At 48.4% G+C, this 18,054-nt stretch overlaps 1 protein-coding gene across 1 annotated transcript in view; it reads right to left on the bottom strand.

Moving 5' to 3' along the window:
• Positions 1–17,069, bottom strand: part of LOC149461920 (uncharacterized) — a 77,463-nt gene extending 60,394 nt beyond the window's left edge. Inside the window, exon 1 of the mRNA XM_089677751.1 lies at positions 16,116–17,069. Coding sequence (XP_089533877.1) covers positions 16,116–17,006 — 891 coding nt within the window. The 5' untranslated portion in view covers positions 17,007–17,069. The remainder of the gene's footprint in view (positions 1–16,115) is intronic.
• Between the last annotated feature and the right edge of the window lie 985 nt (positions 17,070–18,054).

Genomic DNA, 18,054 nt, shown 5'->3' with positions numbered 1-18,054 from the left:
TGTACATCCCGCTCCCATCTTACTTTCCTCACCCTCCTTCTCCTAACCTCTGGAGATATCTCCCCAAACCCTGGTCCTCCAGTATCTCACCCCCACACCAGGCATCCTCCTCCTAACCTCTGGGGATATCTCCCCAAACCCTGGTCCTCCACTATCTCACCCCCACACCAGGCATCCTCCTCCTAACCTCTGGGGATATCTCCCCAAACCCTGGTCCTCCACTATCTCACCCCCACACCAGGCATCCTCCTCCTAACCTCTGGAGATATCTCCCCAAACCCTGGTCCTCCACTTTCTCACCCCCACACCAGGCATCCTCCTCCTAACCTCTGGTGATATGGCCCAAACCCTGGTCCTCCAGTATCTCACCCCCAAACCAGGCATCCTCCTTCTTCTCCTAACCTCTGGTGATATAGTCCCAAACCCTGGTCCTCCACTATCTCACCCCCACACCAGGCATCCTCCTTCTTCTCCTAACCTCTGGGGATATCTCCCCAAACCCTGGTCCTCCACTATCTCACCACCACACCAGGCATCCTCTTTCTTCTCCTAATCTCTGGGGATATCTCCCCAAACCTTGGTCCTCCACTATCTCACCACCACACCAGGCACCCTCCTTCTCCTAACCTCTGGGGATATCTCCCCAAACCCTGGTCCTCCACTATCTCACCCCCACACCAGGCATCCTCCTCCTTCTCCTAATCTCTGGGGATATCTCCCCAAACCCTGGTCCTCCACTATCTCACCACACCAGGCACCCTCCTCCTTCTCCTAAGCTCTGGGGATATCTCCACAAACCCTGGTCCTCCACTATCTCACCACCACACCAGGCACCCTCCTTCTCCTAACCTCTGGGGATATCTCCCCCACACCAGGCATCCTCCTTCTCCTAATCTCTGAGGATATCTCCCCAAACCCTGGTCCTCCACTATCTCACCACCACACCAGGCACCCTCCTTCTTCTCCTAACCTCTGGGGATATCTCCACAAACCCTGGTCCTCCACTATCTCACCACCACACCAGGCATCCTCCTTCTCCTAACCTCTGGGGATATATCCCCAAACCCTGGTCCTTCACTATCTCACCCCCACACCAGGCACTGTCTTTCATCCAGGAATAGCCGCAATCCCCTCAATTTAATATTTGCCCCCGTGCTCCCAAAAACCACCCTCCCTTTTTCATGTGCACTCTGGAATGCCCGCTCTGTCTGTAATAATCTCACCTCTGTCCATGACCTTTTTGTCTCCGACTCCCTTAACCTACTAGCGATTAGAAACCTGGCTCCAAGCAGCAGATTCTGCTTCTCCCGCGGCACTTTTCTATGGAGGCCTCATCTGGACCCACTCACCCAGACCCAGTAGTCAGAAAGGTGGTGGGGTTGGTTTGCTTCTATCCCCACTGAGCACCTTTCAAGTCCTCCCTAACCCTCCCTCTCTATCCTTCTCTTCTTCCCAGACTCACTGCATCCGGCTGTTTTCTCCAATTTCTCTGAGGATTGCAGTGATCTATCGGCCTCCTGGACCCGTGTCCCGCTTTCTTGATGATTTCTGCGCCTGGATACCCTACTTTCTTTCCTCTGAACTACAAACTATCATTCTCAGAGATTTTATCATCCCTATTAATGTCAACAACCCGGCTACATCCCAACTCTTCAACATAACCTCATCTTTTGCATTAGCACAATGTATACCGTCCTCCACTCACTCTGATGGGAATACATTGGACCTTGTTTTCTCCCATCTTTGCACTCCCTACAACCTCACAAACACCCTCTTTCCTCTCTCTGATCACAATCTCATCACCTTCACGGTCTCCTCGTCTTCAAACACCTATCCCTCCAAGCAGCCAACAATTACCCGCAGAAACCTTCACAACTTGAACCCGGCTCCTTTCCACTCTGCAACTGACCAACTCTATGACAGAATCTCTCCCCTGTTCTGCCCTGACCTGGCCACTGCTGTCTACAACAGTTCACTGTCATCCACACTGGACTCACTTGCTCCTCTAACAACACGAAGCATCAGGCCCCGACCATTACATCCGTGGCAGACTGACCACACCAGAAATCTTAGGAGACATAGTCATGCGCTGGAGCAATTGTGGTGTAAAACCAAATCTCAACAAGCATTCACCCAATATAAATCTGCTTTCTTCACATACAATTCCTCCCTCCATGCTGCCAAACAAACCTACTTTGTCACTTTCAGCAATACCTTGTCATCTAGTTCTTGTCGTCTCTTCTCTACTTTTAACTCTCTACTTTCTCCACCCCCACCTCCACCCAGTACCTCATTCACTGCTCACAAGATGGCAAATCATTTCAAAAACAAGATTGACACAATTCGTAGGGGCATCACCACTGCACAGACATCCATCCCACTTAGCATACCTTATACTAAACCTCCCTCAACACTTTCCTCTTTTGACCTCGCTACTACTGAAGAGGTCACTAAGATGTTCTCAGAAGTAATGTACAAAATAGAGTATATAGTGCAGGGGTCAGGAGTATGTAATGTACAAAATAGAGTATATAGTGCAGGGGTAAGGAGAATGTAACGTACATCAGAGTATCAAGTGCAGGGATCAGGAGTATGTAATGTACAGCATAGAGTATATAGTGCAGGGGACATAATATTGGTATTCAGCAATCAGCGGAAGCTTAAATGTTTACTGTAGACAAGTTGCAGAGATCCCACACCGCTGCCTCCCATCTCCTGAGACTGCACTCAGTGACTTGGGTCTGAGACACTACAGACATACCCCTCCACCCGGCACAGCCAGCAGACAACAGAACAAGTAGCCCTGGGAGACTTGTTCTATCAGAGATTTTACTAAACCCGGGCATGGGGCAGAATACCAAAAGCACACACCCCAGGTGCCTAGGTCAAGTAATGTCTATGGTGAAAATGAACATTTTGCTGCCAGCTGAACCCCAGAACCTCCATAAATCCAGTCTAGATACATAAATTGTCTGCAGCACAGAGAAGGAAGATTATCCGAGAGAAATCCAGGAATACAGGACGGGGAACACAGCTCAGGAAAGTGACCAGGGGATTACAGGCTGATATCACCCAGTCCCCGCCCTACTCTGGACCAATCAGTGAGCAGTATGGGTGGAGGAATGGATTTAGTGTTCATGACCCACCTGTGCTGATCTCTGTAGGAGTGTCCTCCTCTATAAATGTCCCCGTTATTCCATCCTCCTCCATAGACTGCTGATCATCCCTCACATACGCCTCTTCTTCTTCTGCTTTCACCTCACATTTGATATTGGTTGGATCTCCACTCTAAATCAAGAAAATGAGAGAAAATATCATCTGTAAGATATAAGGTCACATAAAAGAACTCCACACATCATCTTTACAAGTCCATGTTCTAGATACTCCATCCCACCAACCTTGCAATGGTGAGGGATGGTGTGACCTTCCTGTGTGGCATCCTGGGAATACAGAGGACGGGGACATCTCTCTGGTGGGTTCCTGGTATTAGGTGGCTCCATCGTATCCTTGTGTCCTTCTGAAAACTCCTCCATCACTCCATACTCCTCATCCTCCTCTTTATACTCTTCTTTAACATCAATATTCTCATCCCCGAGGATTCCACTCTGAAAGATATAATAAAACATTCATTGTAACAAACATGCTGTGTATAAATCACAACTACCAATAATTGTCATCATCTACCTGATGATGGTGAGGGATGGTGTGACCTTCCTGTGTGCAATCCCGGGAATACAGAGGACGGGGACATCTCTCTGGGGGGTTCCTGTAGCTGGATGACTCCACCATGGTGTCCTGGTACAGATCTTTGTGTTCTTTTAGAAGCTCTGACTCCTCCATCCCCCCATCCTCATCCTCCTCCTCTTTTATCTCTTCATTAACCTCAACTTTAGAATCTCTCAGGTTTCCACTCTGAATATATAATAAAAATGCCATCAATGGTAACAATGCAGATAATGTACAGATCCTAATGATACTATCAGTGATTGTTCCTCATCTACCTGATGATGGTGAGGGATGGTGTGACCTTCCTGTGTGGAATCCCGGGAATACAGAGGACGGGGACATCTCTCTGGTGGGTTCCCATGACTGGATCCATCTGTAGGAAACACACACACTGACTGAATCCATTGTTTCTATGTGTTTATCAGATGATGGGGGATCTAGGTGGATCCTCCGTACTGCTCTCTCCTTTACAATAAAGTCTCCTCTTACCCGGTGATGTGAGGGGCGGCTGATTGTCCATCATGACGTCCTTGTAGAGATCCTTGTGTCCTTCTAAATACTCCCACTCCTCCATGGAGAAATAGACAGTGACACCCTGACACCTTATAGGAACCTGACACACACAATGATACAGTCACCATCCAGACACATCCCTTGTCTGTTACTGGAGAATGTCCCAGAATTCCCGGCACCGCTCACCTCTCCTGTCAGCAGCTCAGTGATCTCTCTGGTGACTTCTAGAATCTTCTTCTTCTTTCTCTCTTCTATCAGGGAGGGAGGTGGAGGCAATGTGATGTCATATGATCTCCAGACTTCACAGGAGGAAAACTCTACATCTGAACACAAATAGTCACATCAAATGATATTCCCAGAATCCTCCTCACCTCTCCATTCAGGTCTCCATTTTATTAAAGCCCCACTTCAGGCTGAGGTATAATTCCCCCCACAGGACCCCCACACTACGCAGGGTATAGGCTTGTTGCAGCATTCTGATGTCATTACATACAACGCAGGACCAACAGTCCCACTTTACATGTGAGGATACCAAGGGGCCCCACATCCTAAGAGCATCAGAAAAAAGCCAGATGGAGGGACATTGGGAGGAGGAGCTGTGAGGTCGGTGTGATGTCATAGGATTCCCTGACTCTGGATGGAGGGACATTGGGAGGAGGAGCTGTGAGGTCGGCACGATGTCATAGGATTCTCTGACTCTGGATGGAGGGACATTGGGAGGAGGAGCTGTGAGGTCGGTGTGATGTCATAGGATTCTCTGACTCTGGATGGAGGGACATTGGGAGGAGGAGCTGTGAGGTCAGTGTGATGTCATAGGATTCTCTGACTCTGGATGGAGGGACATTGGGAGGAGGAGCTGTGAGGTCAGTGTGATGTTATAGGATTTTCTGACTCTGGATGGAGGGACATTGGGAGGAGGAGCTGTGAGGTCAGTGTGATGTCATAGGATTCTCTGACTCTGGTTGGAAGGACATTGGGAGGAGGAGCTGTGAGGTCAGTGTGATGTCATAGGACTCTCTGACTCTGGTTGGAAGGACATTGGGGGAGAAGCTGCGAGGTCAGTGTGATGTCATAGGATTCTCCATCCCCTGCCACTTATAAAAGTGGTATAATCCATTAGTATAGACTGATGAGGTGAGGTGACACCTCTCCACAATGAGGAGAATGTTCTGCCCCTGAAGGGGTTAATCTGGGTTCCCACACTATATATGTGTGTACCATCATCTGCTGGAGATAAAAGACGTCACAGTGACTATGGAGGAAGAGGACGGACATGACTATGGAGAAAGAGGACGGACATGACTATGAAGCAAGAGGATGGACATGATGGGGGGTTACTGGGTGTAAATAGGAAATAACATCTTATTACCTCCTCTGCTGCCACTTCCAGCAACGTCTCCTCTCTGCTTCTTCCCAACTCAGCTCTCACCCGGAACTTCCTGCCTGTACCTGACATCACTTCCTGTCTGTCTTCCATAGAGACTTCCTGTGTGGGTAGAAGTGAGATCCCCACCTTGTGGAGCTCAGAGGAACTGCAGCCCCGAGAAGCGTCTGGTAGTGTGACCCCGGCCTTGTGCTGGGTGTGTATGGACTGTAGATCCTTGTGTAGGGGAGGAAATGACTCCTATCTGTCCTGTCCTATCCTACCAAGAGACTGAAGTTACTGGTGCCATACGGGCACGCGCATGCGTATTCAGGCCTCTATATTGCATGGTGTGGGAGGGAATACCTCTACCTTGGAAAGTAGCTATGAAGCATCAGTTGGGCGCAGTGTTTGCCTATTGGGCTTGTGGTGTCGGGGGTTAGAAGGGAGAAGTCTGACACCACAGAGAGTCATCCTTCTGCTCTCCTCCTGCTTGGACATCATAGAGCTGAGTTTATGTAAAGGGGTTTAGACCCACTTTGAGGGCGCCATGTAAGTGTTTCCTCTGCTCTTGGGGTTATTCACGGTTGGAATCCCCTGAAAGCAGCCTGAGTGTAAAAGTGAGTTATATTGCTTCCGGTCTCAGGATTTGCTGTTACATTACATTACATTACATCGAGTTTATATAGCGCCAAAGGGTTTGCTCAGCGCTGTACAATTAAGGGGGGGACAATATATGAAACATTACAGCAACTACAAACAGCACACGAGGGGTTAGAGGACCCTACTCTTTCGAGCTTACAATCTAGGAGGGAGGGGGCAGTGGTACAGGAGGAAGTGGCTGTGGGGGATGGAGTGGTAGGAGGAATGAAGGAGAGCAGCAGTTAGGTGAGGGTGGGGTAGGCTTCCCTGAAGAGGTGGGTTTTCAGGGAGCGCCGGAAGGTGACAGTCTGATGGATTGGGGTAGTGAGTTCCAGAGGATGGGGGAGGACCTGGAGAAGTCTTGCAGACGTGCGTGTGAGGAGGAGACCAGGGAGCAAGATAGAAGGAGGTCCTGTGAAGAGCGAAGGGTACGGGTAGGGTGGTACCTGGGAATCAGGTTGGTGAGGTAGTTAGGGGCAGTGTTGTGAATGGCTTTGTAGGTCAGAGTGAGTAGTTTGAATTTGATGCGTTGGGCGATAGGGAGCCAGTGGAGGGATAGGCAGAGGGGGGTGGCAGAGGTGGAGCGGTTGGTGAGGTGGATGAGTCTAGCCGCTGAGTTCAGGATGGTCTGAAGCGGGGAGAGCCTGCACTGGGGTAGGCCGGTGAGGAGGGAGTTGCAGTAGTCAAGGCGTGAGATAATCAGGGAGTGTACGAGTAGTTTAGCGGTGTCTGGGGTAAGGAAGGAGCGTATTTTGGCGATATTGCGGAGGTGGAGCCTGCATGTGTTTGTGAGTGATTTGACATGAGGTTGGAAGGAGAGGTTAGAGTCCAGAATGACTCCAAGGACTTTGGCTTGAGGGGCGGGATTGATGGTGGTGATGTTAGTAGTGATGGATAGGGTGGGGGGGGGCGCGGGCAGGGGGGAAGACAAGAAGCTCGGTTTTGGAGAGGTTGAGCTTGAGGAAATGGAGCGACATCCAGTCAGAGATGTCGTTTAGGTGAGTGATGCGGGTGGAGAAAGTGGAGGTGAGGTGGGGGGTGGAGAGGTAAATTTGAGTGTCATCAGCGTAGAGGTGGTAGTTGAAGCCGTGAGAGTGTATGAGTTTGCCAAGGGAGGAGGTGTAGATGGAGAAGAGAAGGGGTCCAAGGACAGAGCCCTGGGGGACCCCAACAGAGAGGGGGAGGGAAGGGGAGGTGGCACCATTGTAGGAAATGCTGAAGGAGCGTCGGGATAGGTAAGAGGAGAACCAGGAGAGAGCGGTGTCTCTGATGCCAAGGGAGAGTAGTTTATTAAGGAGGAGGGGGTGATTTTGAGGAGGGCGGTTTCGGTGGAGTATAGGGGACGGAAGCCGGACTGTAGTGGATCAAGGAGGTTGTTGTCAGTTAGGTGGGCGCTTAGGCGGTCGTAGACTAAGCGCTCCAGGAGTTTGGAAGTGAATGGCAGCAGGGAGATGAGTCTGAGGTTGTTTGGGTCAGAGGGGTCCAGGGAGGGCTTTTTGAGTATGGGGGTGATGTGCGCATGCTTTAGGGGGGAGGGGAATACGCCGGTAGAGAGGGAGAGATTGAAGATGTGGGTGAGGGAGCAGATGAGGGAAGAGGGGGGTAACTGGAGGAGTCGAGAGGGGATAGGGTCCAGGGGGCAGGTAGTGAGGCGGGCTTCTGAGAAGACCCTGGTGACTTCCTCAGTGGTAGCGGGGCTGAAGGAGTGCAGAGCTGGGGGGGTTACGGTAAGCGGGGTCTTGGGTGTGGAGGGGGGCAGTGCGGTTGCGAGGTCAGAGGAGGGAAGAGATGAGGGGGAGATAGGGGGGGGAGGCTAGGTGGGGAGGTAGATTGCGAGTTGACTATGTCCTTACAGATTGCGTCAATCTTGTTGTGGAAATGAGTGTCAATCTCGTGGGCGGTGAGTGAGGTACTGAGTGGAGGAGGGGGGGGAGAGAGTAGGGAGTTGAAGGTGAAGAAGAGTCAGCGAGGGCTGGAGGAGAGGGTGTTGATCAGGTTTACGAAGTAAGCCTGCTTGGCGGCGTGGAGGGAGGAGGTGTAGGTGAGGAAGGCAGATTTGTAGAGGGAGAATGAACGGGGGGACCTGGTTTTGCGCCATAGTCTCTCTAGCGCGCGACTGCGACGTTTGAGGCATTTAGTGTGGTCGTTCTGCCATGGTTGGAGCGGTCTGGGTTTGATGTTGCGTGTGGTTAGGGGTGCCAGAGAGTCTAGGGTAGCTGATAGTGAGTCGTTGTACGTGTTAGTGGCTAGGTCAGGACATGACAGTGGAAGGATGCTGTCGTGTAGGCGGTCGGCAGCTGAGTGGAGGGGGGCCGGGTTCAGGTTGCGGAGGTTGCGGCTGGTGATGGTTTGGCGCTCTGGGGGGGGGGAGTTAGGGGAAGGGGAGATGGAGAACGTGAGGAGGTGGTGGTCGGAGAGAGGGAAGGGGGTGCTAGAGAACTGGTTGAGGGTACAGAGGTGGGAGAAGACGAGGTCCAGGGTGTTCCCAATGATGTGGGTGGAGGATTGAGTGTGCTGTGTGAGCGCGAAGGAGGAGGTTAGGTGGAGGAGTTGGGAAGTAGCCGGGCTGTTGTCGTTGATGGGGATATTGAAGTCCCCAAGGATGATAACTGGTAGCTCAGAGGAGAGGAAGAAGGGAAGCCAGGCGGCGAAGTCATCCAGGAAGCGGGGTATGGATCCGGGAGGCCTGTAGATCACTGCGATCCTTAGGGGGGTGGGGGTGAAGAGCCGGATACAGTGAGCCTCGAAGGAGGAGAAGGTTAGGGAGGGAGGGTTAGGGAGGACCTGGAAGGTGCTCAGCGGTGATAGGAGCAGGCCGACCCCACCACCTTTGTGACCGCTCAGTCTTGGTGAATGGGACCAGACGAGACCTCCATAGGAGAGTGCCGCAGGGGAGGTGGAGTCAGTGGCCTGAACCCAGGTTTTGGTGATGGCTAGGAGGTTAAGGGAGTGGGAGATAAAGAGGTCATGGATGGCAGTAAGTTTGTTGCAGACCGAGCGGGCGTTCAGGAGTGCAACCGAGAGAGGGGGGATGGATGCGGGGAGAAGAGGCACAGGTATGAGGTTGAGGGGGTTACAGCAGCTGGTGGGAGCAGGGGGGTCCCTAGAGGAGGGGTGAGGTGGCGAGGGGCCAGGGTTCGGGGAGATGTCCCCAGTGGATAGGAGAAGGAGAAGGGTGAGGAAGGTGGCATGGGGATGGGAAGTGCAGGAGCGTGTGGGTCTGATAGTGGTGGCACGTGGGTCGACGGGGGAGTGGAGTAGCAGGAGGAGGTGGTGAGTGCCGTAGTGGGGAGAGGGGAGAAGTGAAGGGGCAATGTAGAGCTGTTTTGGGGGGGTAGGCGGGTAGAGGGAGGTGATTTTTGGGATGGTGGAGAGGAAAACGAGGAGAGATGTATAGCTTCTGATGTGGAGAGAGCGGAGTCAATGAAAGCGTTCCACCTGGAGGCGAAGCGTGGTTCTGAGATATGGTGGAAGAGTTGAGAGTCCAACTTCTCCCTGTAAAGTAGGGTTCTTAGTTTTCTTTTGACATCTGTTATGGTCGGAGCAAAAGGAGTTGTCCATTTCTTCAGGATTGCTCCACATACCACTAGCAGACAAATTAAAATCCAGCATGAGCCAGGACGTGTGGCAGTCCTAAACCTTGGTGCTTGGAGCATGAGACTTTCATACCCAAAGGGAGCAGGAGGGGGTCCTTAGGGAAGAGGCGCTGTGTTCTTCCAATTAAATTGACCACCTGAATCCCAGAAAGCTGCTATTGGGTGACAGCCACAGGCAATGGGCTAGCCTTGGTCTAGGCGTGCCACATAGAGGACATAGAGCAGCTTGTGGACTGGATTTGAAGGTGAGAAAAGGTATATATGGGTCAGCACAGTTGCCAAATGGTTAGCATTTCTGCCTGGCAGCACTAGGGTCATTGGTTTGAATCCCAGCCATGGCACCACCTCCGTGGAGCTTGCATGTTCTCCCTGTGCCTGCATGGGTTTCCTCCGGGTACCTCAGCTTTCTCCCACATTCCAAAGACGTGCTGGTAGGTTAATTGAATCCTGTCTATAATTGGCCCTAGAAATGTATGAATGTGAGCTGAGACCTTAGATTGTACACCCCATGAGGGTTAGGGACTGACATGAATGTACAATATATATGTAAAGTGCTGTGTAAATTGGCAGTACCTCTGATACATAAATAAATGGTCTATGCTAATTGAACTGAGATCTGTGCCATGTTTCATTGGTGATCAGATGAGTGATTCTGTTCTACCCATTTAGCAGTTTATCCATGAGAGATTCACATGGAAAGTCCTTGTCCCAATTAATTGCTGAGGACGAGCTGAATGGTTTCATCCATTGTAAATTAAGAGGTTTGTACATATTCAAGACAGAATATTTTTTGGGGGCGATGAGGCGGCTGGTCAAGAAAAGCTGGAATCTCTGTACTTTATGGTAGCAGCAGGTGTTGGCATAGCTGGTGCATTGCCGAAGCTGGAAGAGATGGTGTGGTGGGAGGATAAACCTGCCCATGATATCATTAAAGGTCTGAGGGTTACCAGACTCAATATCAAACAGTTGTGAGAGTGATATCAGCCCTTTGGCCTTCCATACAGAGAAGGCTGCATGTTGCATTCCCGAAGTAAACATTGGGTTGTCAGAAAAAAATGAATTGCGGTTGTATTGGTCCACAGACTGAATTCATCATATGCCGTGTTCTCTGCTGCCATGGCCAGGCATAGATATTAGTATAGAAAGCAATTTATACATTTCAATAACAAAACACTCTATCGTCCTCGGGGTGACCCTGAATTTGACCGGCTCCACAAAATTTGGCCCCTCATAAATCACCTTAACCACAAATGTGCAGATGTCTACACTCCCCAGCAAAGCATCTGCTTTGCTGAGTCCCTCATTCATTTTTCTGGCCACCTTGCATTAAAACTATTTCTCACCAGCAAGCGTTCCAGATATGGGGTCAGACCTGTAAATCAGACCTGTGATTTGGGGGGTTTGCCGATATCCTGGTATTTCTGGGCCTCCAAAACTGTGATAGGTATTGAAGTGTAATGAGGAAGTTACGCACCTTCAGGCTTTCAAAGTGGTCATTGGATTTCAGGCTCCTGTATGTGGCTAGGCTCCCAAAAAGTCTCACACATGTGGTATCCCCATACTCAGTAGAAGTAGCGGAATGTATTTCGGGGTGTAATTCCACATATACCCATGGCTTGTGTGAGAAATATGTCATTTAAGTGACAATTTTGTGTAAAAAAAAAAACTTGTGTAAAAAAAGGCATTGCACCAAAGAGGATTACTCCAAAGAGTTCCACATTGATATGATTGGTGTTTTGGTCTCCAGGAATTCTGGTGAGTTTCTATCATTGCACCATGGAGAGTATTCTTCCCATCCACACTGCAGTGTAGTATGATGGCTGTAGGATGGAGGATAGGAAGTGTCGGTCTCGCGAGGAGAAATAAAGCACAGCGGATCATAGGTACAGATCTATCGAATTTGGACACAGCTATGCCAGCAGACTAAAAAAGAGAGCAAATGGCATAGTGATCCATCCCGGTTACAGTGTGTTTGTATCTATGATAAATGACAGGCTAAACCCACCTGGAGACTTTCTCCACACCTGGAGTGTGCTGAGTTCTTGGAGAACGTCTACACAGTGTTTCCAGATTGGCTTTATCACCCCAACGAGCTCGCTCCAGTTCATGGATGTCATCATTATGTTTGGAGGATCTCACCAGTCAGGAGCCTTTCCTGTCATCCTACATGTTCCCTTATTAAGTGTTCTTGCATGGCAAGACCACCTAGAAAAGCTACAATTTCTGGGGAAATTGTGTGAAGTGTTCTGGCCTCCAACACTAACCAAGTGATTGATGAAATGTAAAAAGTGCACATGGCAAGCTTGATGGAGTGAGAAATGCATTTCAACTTTTATTTTGCAGCTCACACTGTAGCATTGGTCACTCTGCTGACACACCTGGGTTGCTATGGCAACTCACTCTAGTGCAAGCTCAGAGGAACTTTTATAAACAAACTGCTCCAACTTGCCCACTTCACTGGCGTTTGCCATCTTCAAACGGTTGTAGTTTTAAAAGTTTAAATTCTGCACCAAAGAGCTTTATATTGTGAGAATCACAAGACCCAGACCTACATTTTGATGCATAGTATGTCTCTGAAATATGAAAAATGAAGGCACAGTCGCGGTTTAGAAATTTCCCTTCAAATTTCAGGTGGCTACAGTGGAGTTTCAATGAATGTCAATGGGCGGCGTGAGTTGCAAACAAATGGTCATATTGTGAAAACTATCAGGACTATGGCTTAGCTGTGGACATTTGTAGTGGCAGCAGGGTTAGCTGAACGTTTTAATATAAGATTTGTGTAGGTGGGCTGGAAAATGAGGGAGTGATGGCAGTTTACAAATCATGTCCTGATTTTTCAGCTCACACTCTAGTTTTGAACATTCCGCCATTCATTCCTATGGGAAAATGTCACCACAAAAATGGCGATATTTCATGAACCATTCGGGGAAACGTTCCACAAAGTAATAGCCCACCAATCGGGACCAATCCGCACGTTTCTGTATATTACTGTCTATGTAGTGTAAGAACTGTGGGAGGAGTTAGGGGGGTAAATGTGGGAGGAGTTAGGGGGGTAAATTTGGCTATAATAATAAGAATATATATGTGAGATGACAGGAAGGGGTCGCCATGCAGGAACACTTAACTAGCAAATTGCATGTTTGCTCTGGGAGCAACAAGACTCTCCAATATATCCAACCCCTCTTTGCTTTGGGAGCAATGATCTGCAGACAGGTAACCACGGCAACAAGACTCCCATCATATCCAACTCCTCTTTGCTTTGGGAGCAATGATCTGCAGACGGGAAACCACGGCAACAAGACTCTCCAATATAACCAATCCCTCTTTGCTTTGGGAGCAATGATTTGCAGCCAGGTAACCACGGCAACAAGACTCTCCAATATAGCCAACTCCTTTGCTTTGGGAGCAATGATCTGCAGACAGGAAACCATAGCAACAAGACTCTCCAATATATCCAACTCCTCTTTGCTTTGGGAGCAATGATCTGCAGACAGGAAACCACGGCAACAAGACTCTCCAATATATCCAACCCCTCTTTGCTTTGGGAGCAATGATCTGCAGACAGGAAACCACGGCAACAAGACTCTCCAATATATCCAGCTCCTCCTACATAGGCTCAAAGGGAAGAGAAACCAAGCAGGCGATAGTGTAATACTGTATATCTGGTTTATTTATATTAAAACATATCTGAACCACTCACATGGTAAGGTGTCATAGCCAACATCAGCATGAAAAGCATAAACATTAAACCCTCTAAAAAGCTGGAGCTGCTTACAGAACGTAGGGACATCAGTCCAAAGCTCCAACCTACGCGTTTCGTCACTCGATGTCTTCATGGAGCAGAAGGTTGAACGTCACTACATACACAAGCCAGCAATTTATACCCCGCTCATCCGAGGACAAATTACCGGAACAATTCATATACAATTACAATATTAAGACAAACAACAGCCTCAATTCCATACTATTCTGATGCAATTATAAAATAACATAAAAACTCGATATGGGCAATATTTCATCTAATAATATTTTAAAGGGCCAATAACCTTAAAACGGAACTCTACGTTCCAAAAACACCATATAATATGAAAAGAGAAGGAAAGCAGAGTACAAATACCCTAAATTACTTACAAGTATACATTCCTTCTTACAATGATCATTATAAAATGACAAACGATATTAATAATACAAAAAATATGGCCACTTTTGTGAGTAGATTTCATTCAATACATTTACCATTTGCTTACTGTGGGAATGCACAAGGTTGGTGCGCTTTGGTTTTTGTTCTTCACTACTAATTGGTCTTGTAGAGTGGAAATCAGGTTAGAGTTCTGGTTCACATGTTTCACAGCCCCATCCATTTTGGATTCTATAGAGTCCAATCCTTCTCCTATAGTTTGTATATCACTTTTGATGTCTGTGGTTATCATGGCACAAGTTTTAGAGTTCCTGCTGCAGTAGTGTGGAGAATCTGGCTAGAAGCACTTCATGTCCTGAATATGGAGCAGGTTGTGCTGGGGGTGGGTGGTTATATGGATCTATTCTGCCTCAAGACTAGTTCAGTTCATTCAGCCATGTATCTGTCCATGGAGGACCCTGGGTAGGCTGCACTACCAATATCCCCGGGTGATCCAAGATATGGAGAGAATTGTCGTTGTTCACCTGGTGACGTCTGCAGGGGCTCATCCTGGGACTAAGGAAAATGGGTCTCCGAGTGTGTCCTCCTGAGAAGATGTCTGTGATGGAGGTGAGGGATGCTGCAGTGGTGGAGGTGAGGACGGCTGCAGTGGTGGGCTTCTGTGTGTTGTGACTTTCTGCACCGGTGCCATCTTGGCTGGAGGAGTTCACTGTAGAAGAGGGGACTGGCGGTCTGACCGAGGCTGCTGTGTGGGCTTCTTTTTCACCATTAGCACCGACTGTACATCTTGTGTTCCCCCAGCTAGTGCTGCTGTTTCCGGGACCCCTCCTCTGCCCCACTTGCTTCATTTATCTCAGATGGTGGAGGACGTGCAGAGTGCGGTCAGCACATAACCTGTCCCGGCCCAGCGCATGCGCACTGCGGGTTCAAAGACATTTTCTAGCAAAAATACTGGATGTTACATGGAAACAAAGTGTCAGAAATGGCTTGGGGGGGTCGATGTGATATTCCTGATCTGTGCCGGCTGTCCCATGTCCTGGTATGAAGACATCTCCTCTTCTCTCTGTATTGCTTCCTTTGTGTGAGATCCCCGGTGATCCTGCCAGTCCCTCTGCTTCCCTGTCACTATCGTAGTCAGTTCTCCATCCATGCTGAAAACAAAGCCTGCTCTCCTCCAATAATAAGACTTGTCCTGACACCCCCCTGCTCAGCCATGCACTGGGAAGACCAGTAAACAGAAGTCAATTGTGCTGTTGTTTCTCCTCCCCATATGCAACTGAGAACAGAGGGAATGTGATCACTTATAAAAAGGGGAACAATGTATTTATAATGTTTTTCTATCTATACACAAATGCTTTTCTTTCCTTTTTATGTTTACCTGAACTGGTTGTATTACAAGGTGAAGACTTACATACAGATCACCTTCTATCCTTCCATGTCTACTGTAGTCAGAAGTGTATTAGTATGAATCCATGCCTGAAGAAGGAGAGTAAGGGGTCTGCTGATAGAAATTAATTGGACAAATGTGACACAAATTCATGGAGTCCTTACAGATTCTGGCCGTAATTTAACACATTGATTTCCTATGACCGTCAGCTCCATCTAGTGACCATAATGAGGTATTATTCATGAAATACCTCAATCAGTAAAAGTAGTGCAATACTGCATTATGGCCACTAGATGGAGCCAAGAATATCAGAGTATGAAATAAAATACGGCCAATGTTCATCCCAGCTGGGCGAACGCCGGTCCCATTCGTTCAACTCATTCTTTTATTTTTAAATAGATCTCCAAGTGTTTGTGAAATCTCCCACCACAAAATGTACTCAGCCAATGACAGGTCAGGACATTTTTATTCTCCTCATGATATGTATGGCCAACCCGGTCCCACACTTCATCCATGTCTTTGGGGACCTCTCATCTCCTTATGAACTGTTTCTTCCATGATGAAGATCAGCCATGGAGTATATCTGAGGTGTATATCAGGGTGTGCTTCTTCCCCACGAGAGCTGGGATGTCCAGCAACATTCATCTAGAAGACATTTCCCGCACTCAAGGCACTAATACACCTCCAGGGTTGTGTGGGACCCCTGATGTACAGGAAGACAGGACTTCAGTGAGGAACATTTCCCTCACTCAGGACAGGAAAGTGGCTTCTCCCTGTGTGACATCTCTGATGGATAGAAAGATTGGACTTCTGTGAAAAACACTTCCCGCACTCAGGACAAGGATACGGCTTCTCCCCTGTGTGAGATCTCTGATGTATGTAAACACTAGACATATGTGAAAAACATTTTCCGCACTCAAGACAGGAATACGGCTTCTCCCCCGTGTGAGATCTCTGATGTTTGTAAAGGTTGTACTTCACTGAAAAACATTTCCCACACTCAGGACAGCAATATGGCTTCTCACCCGTGTGAGATCTCTGATGTATGCAAAGACTGGACTTCCATGAAAAATGTTTCCCGCACTCATGACAAGAATATGGCTTCTCCCCAGTGTGAGATCTCTGATGTGAAACAAGCTCTGATTTTTGAAAAAAACTTTTCCCACAATCAGAACAGGAAAATGGCTTCTCCCCTGTGTGCAGTCTTTGATGTGTGCTAAGGTGAACCTTCTGTGAAAATGTTTTCCCGCACTCAGGACAGGAATATGGTTTCTCAGCTGTGTGAAGCCTCTGATGTTTTTTAAGATTAGACTTTTTTGAAAAACATTTCCCACACTCAGGACAGGAATACGGCTTTTCCCCTGTGTGAGATCTTTTATGTTCATCAAGATAGCATTTAAAATGGAACCCCTTCCCGCACTCAGGACAGGAAAAGCTTTTCCCTGTTGGAAGGCCGGCCCGGTCCTGCACAGTCTGAGGTTCCTCAGGATACGAGGAATCCGATGGTCCAGCTACACTGGGTGGTGCCGGATGGACATTGGAGGGAGCCGGGTTTTCTCCTGGACTATACTGTGTGATGTCCTCATCTTCTACTTTCCAGTCTGGAGACAAAGTGAGACAATCCTCGGAGGTTTTCCTCATCTCCCGGCCATGGACTAAAATACAAAGAGGATTACTAGACAGGAGCTGATTGGTTCCCCCAAACCAGGACTCTGCCCACATCAGGCAAGATGGGGAACACAGCTCAGGAAAGTGACCAGGGGATTACAGGCTGCTATCACCCAGTCCCCGCCCTACTCTGGACCAATCAGTGAGCAGTATGGGTGGAGGAATGGATTTAGTGTTCATGACCCACCTGTGCTGATCTCTGTAGGAGTGTCCTCCTCTATAAATGTCCCCGTTATTCCATCCTCCTCCATAGACTGCTGATCATCCCTCACATACGCCTCTTCTTCTTCTGCTTTCACCTCAAATTCTATATCGATTGGATCTCCACTCTAAATCAAGGAAATGAGAGAAAATATCATCTGTAAAATGTAAGGTCACATAAAATATCCACACATTGTCTCCACAAGTCCATGTTCTAGATGCTCCATCCCACCAACCTTGTAATAGTGAGGGATGGTGTGACCTTCCTGTGTGGAATCCCGGGAATACAGAGGATGGGGACATCTCTCTGGTGGGTTCCTGGTATTAGGTGGCTCCATCATATCCTTGTGTCCTTCTGAAAACTCCTCCATCACTCCATACTCCTCATCCTCCTCTTTAACATCAATATTATCATCCTCGAGGATTCCACTCTGAAAGATATAATAAAACATTCATTGTAACAAACATGCTGTGTATAAATCACAACTACCAATAATTGTCATCATCTACCTCAGTGGTTCTCAACCTTTCTAATGCCGCGACCCCTTAATACAGTTCCTCATGTTGTGGTGACCCCCAACCATAAAATTATTTTCATTGCTACTTCATAACTGTAATTTTGCAGTGGGAGGAGTAGTGCCATGTCATTGGTGTCAGTGGAAGGAGTAGTGCCCCATCACTGATGTCAGTGGGAGGAATAGTGCCCCATTGTTGGTATCAGTGGGAGGAATAGTGCCCCATCACTGGTGTCAGTGGGATGCATAGTGCCCCATCGTTGGTATCAGTGGGATGAATAGTGCCCCATCGTTGGTATCAGTGG

The sequence above is a fragment of the Staurois parvus genome, unplaced genomic scaffold (assembly GCF_062004578.1).
Source record: "Staurois parvus isolate SC_StPar_1 unplaced genomic scaffold, SC_StPar_1.0 ptg000191l, whole genome shotgun sequence".
In the NCBI taxonomy this organism is placed as follows: domain Eukaryota; kingdom Metazoa; phylum Chordata; class Amphibia; order Anura; family Ranidae; genus Staurois; species Staurois parvus.
The sequence above is the reverse complement of the archived record's forward strand: the minus strand, read 5'-3'. Positions and strand labels throughout refer to the sequence as shown.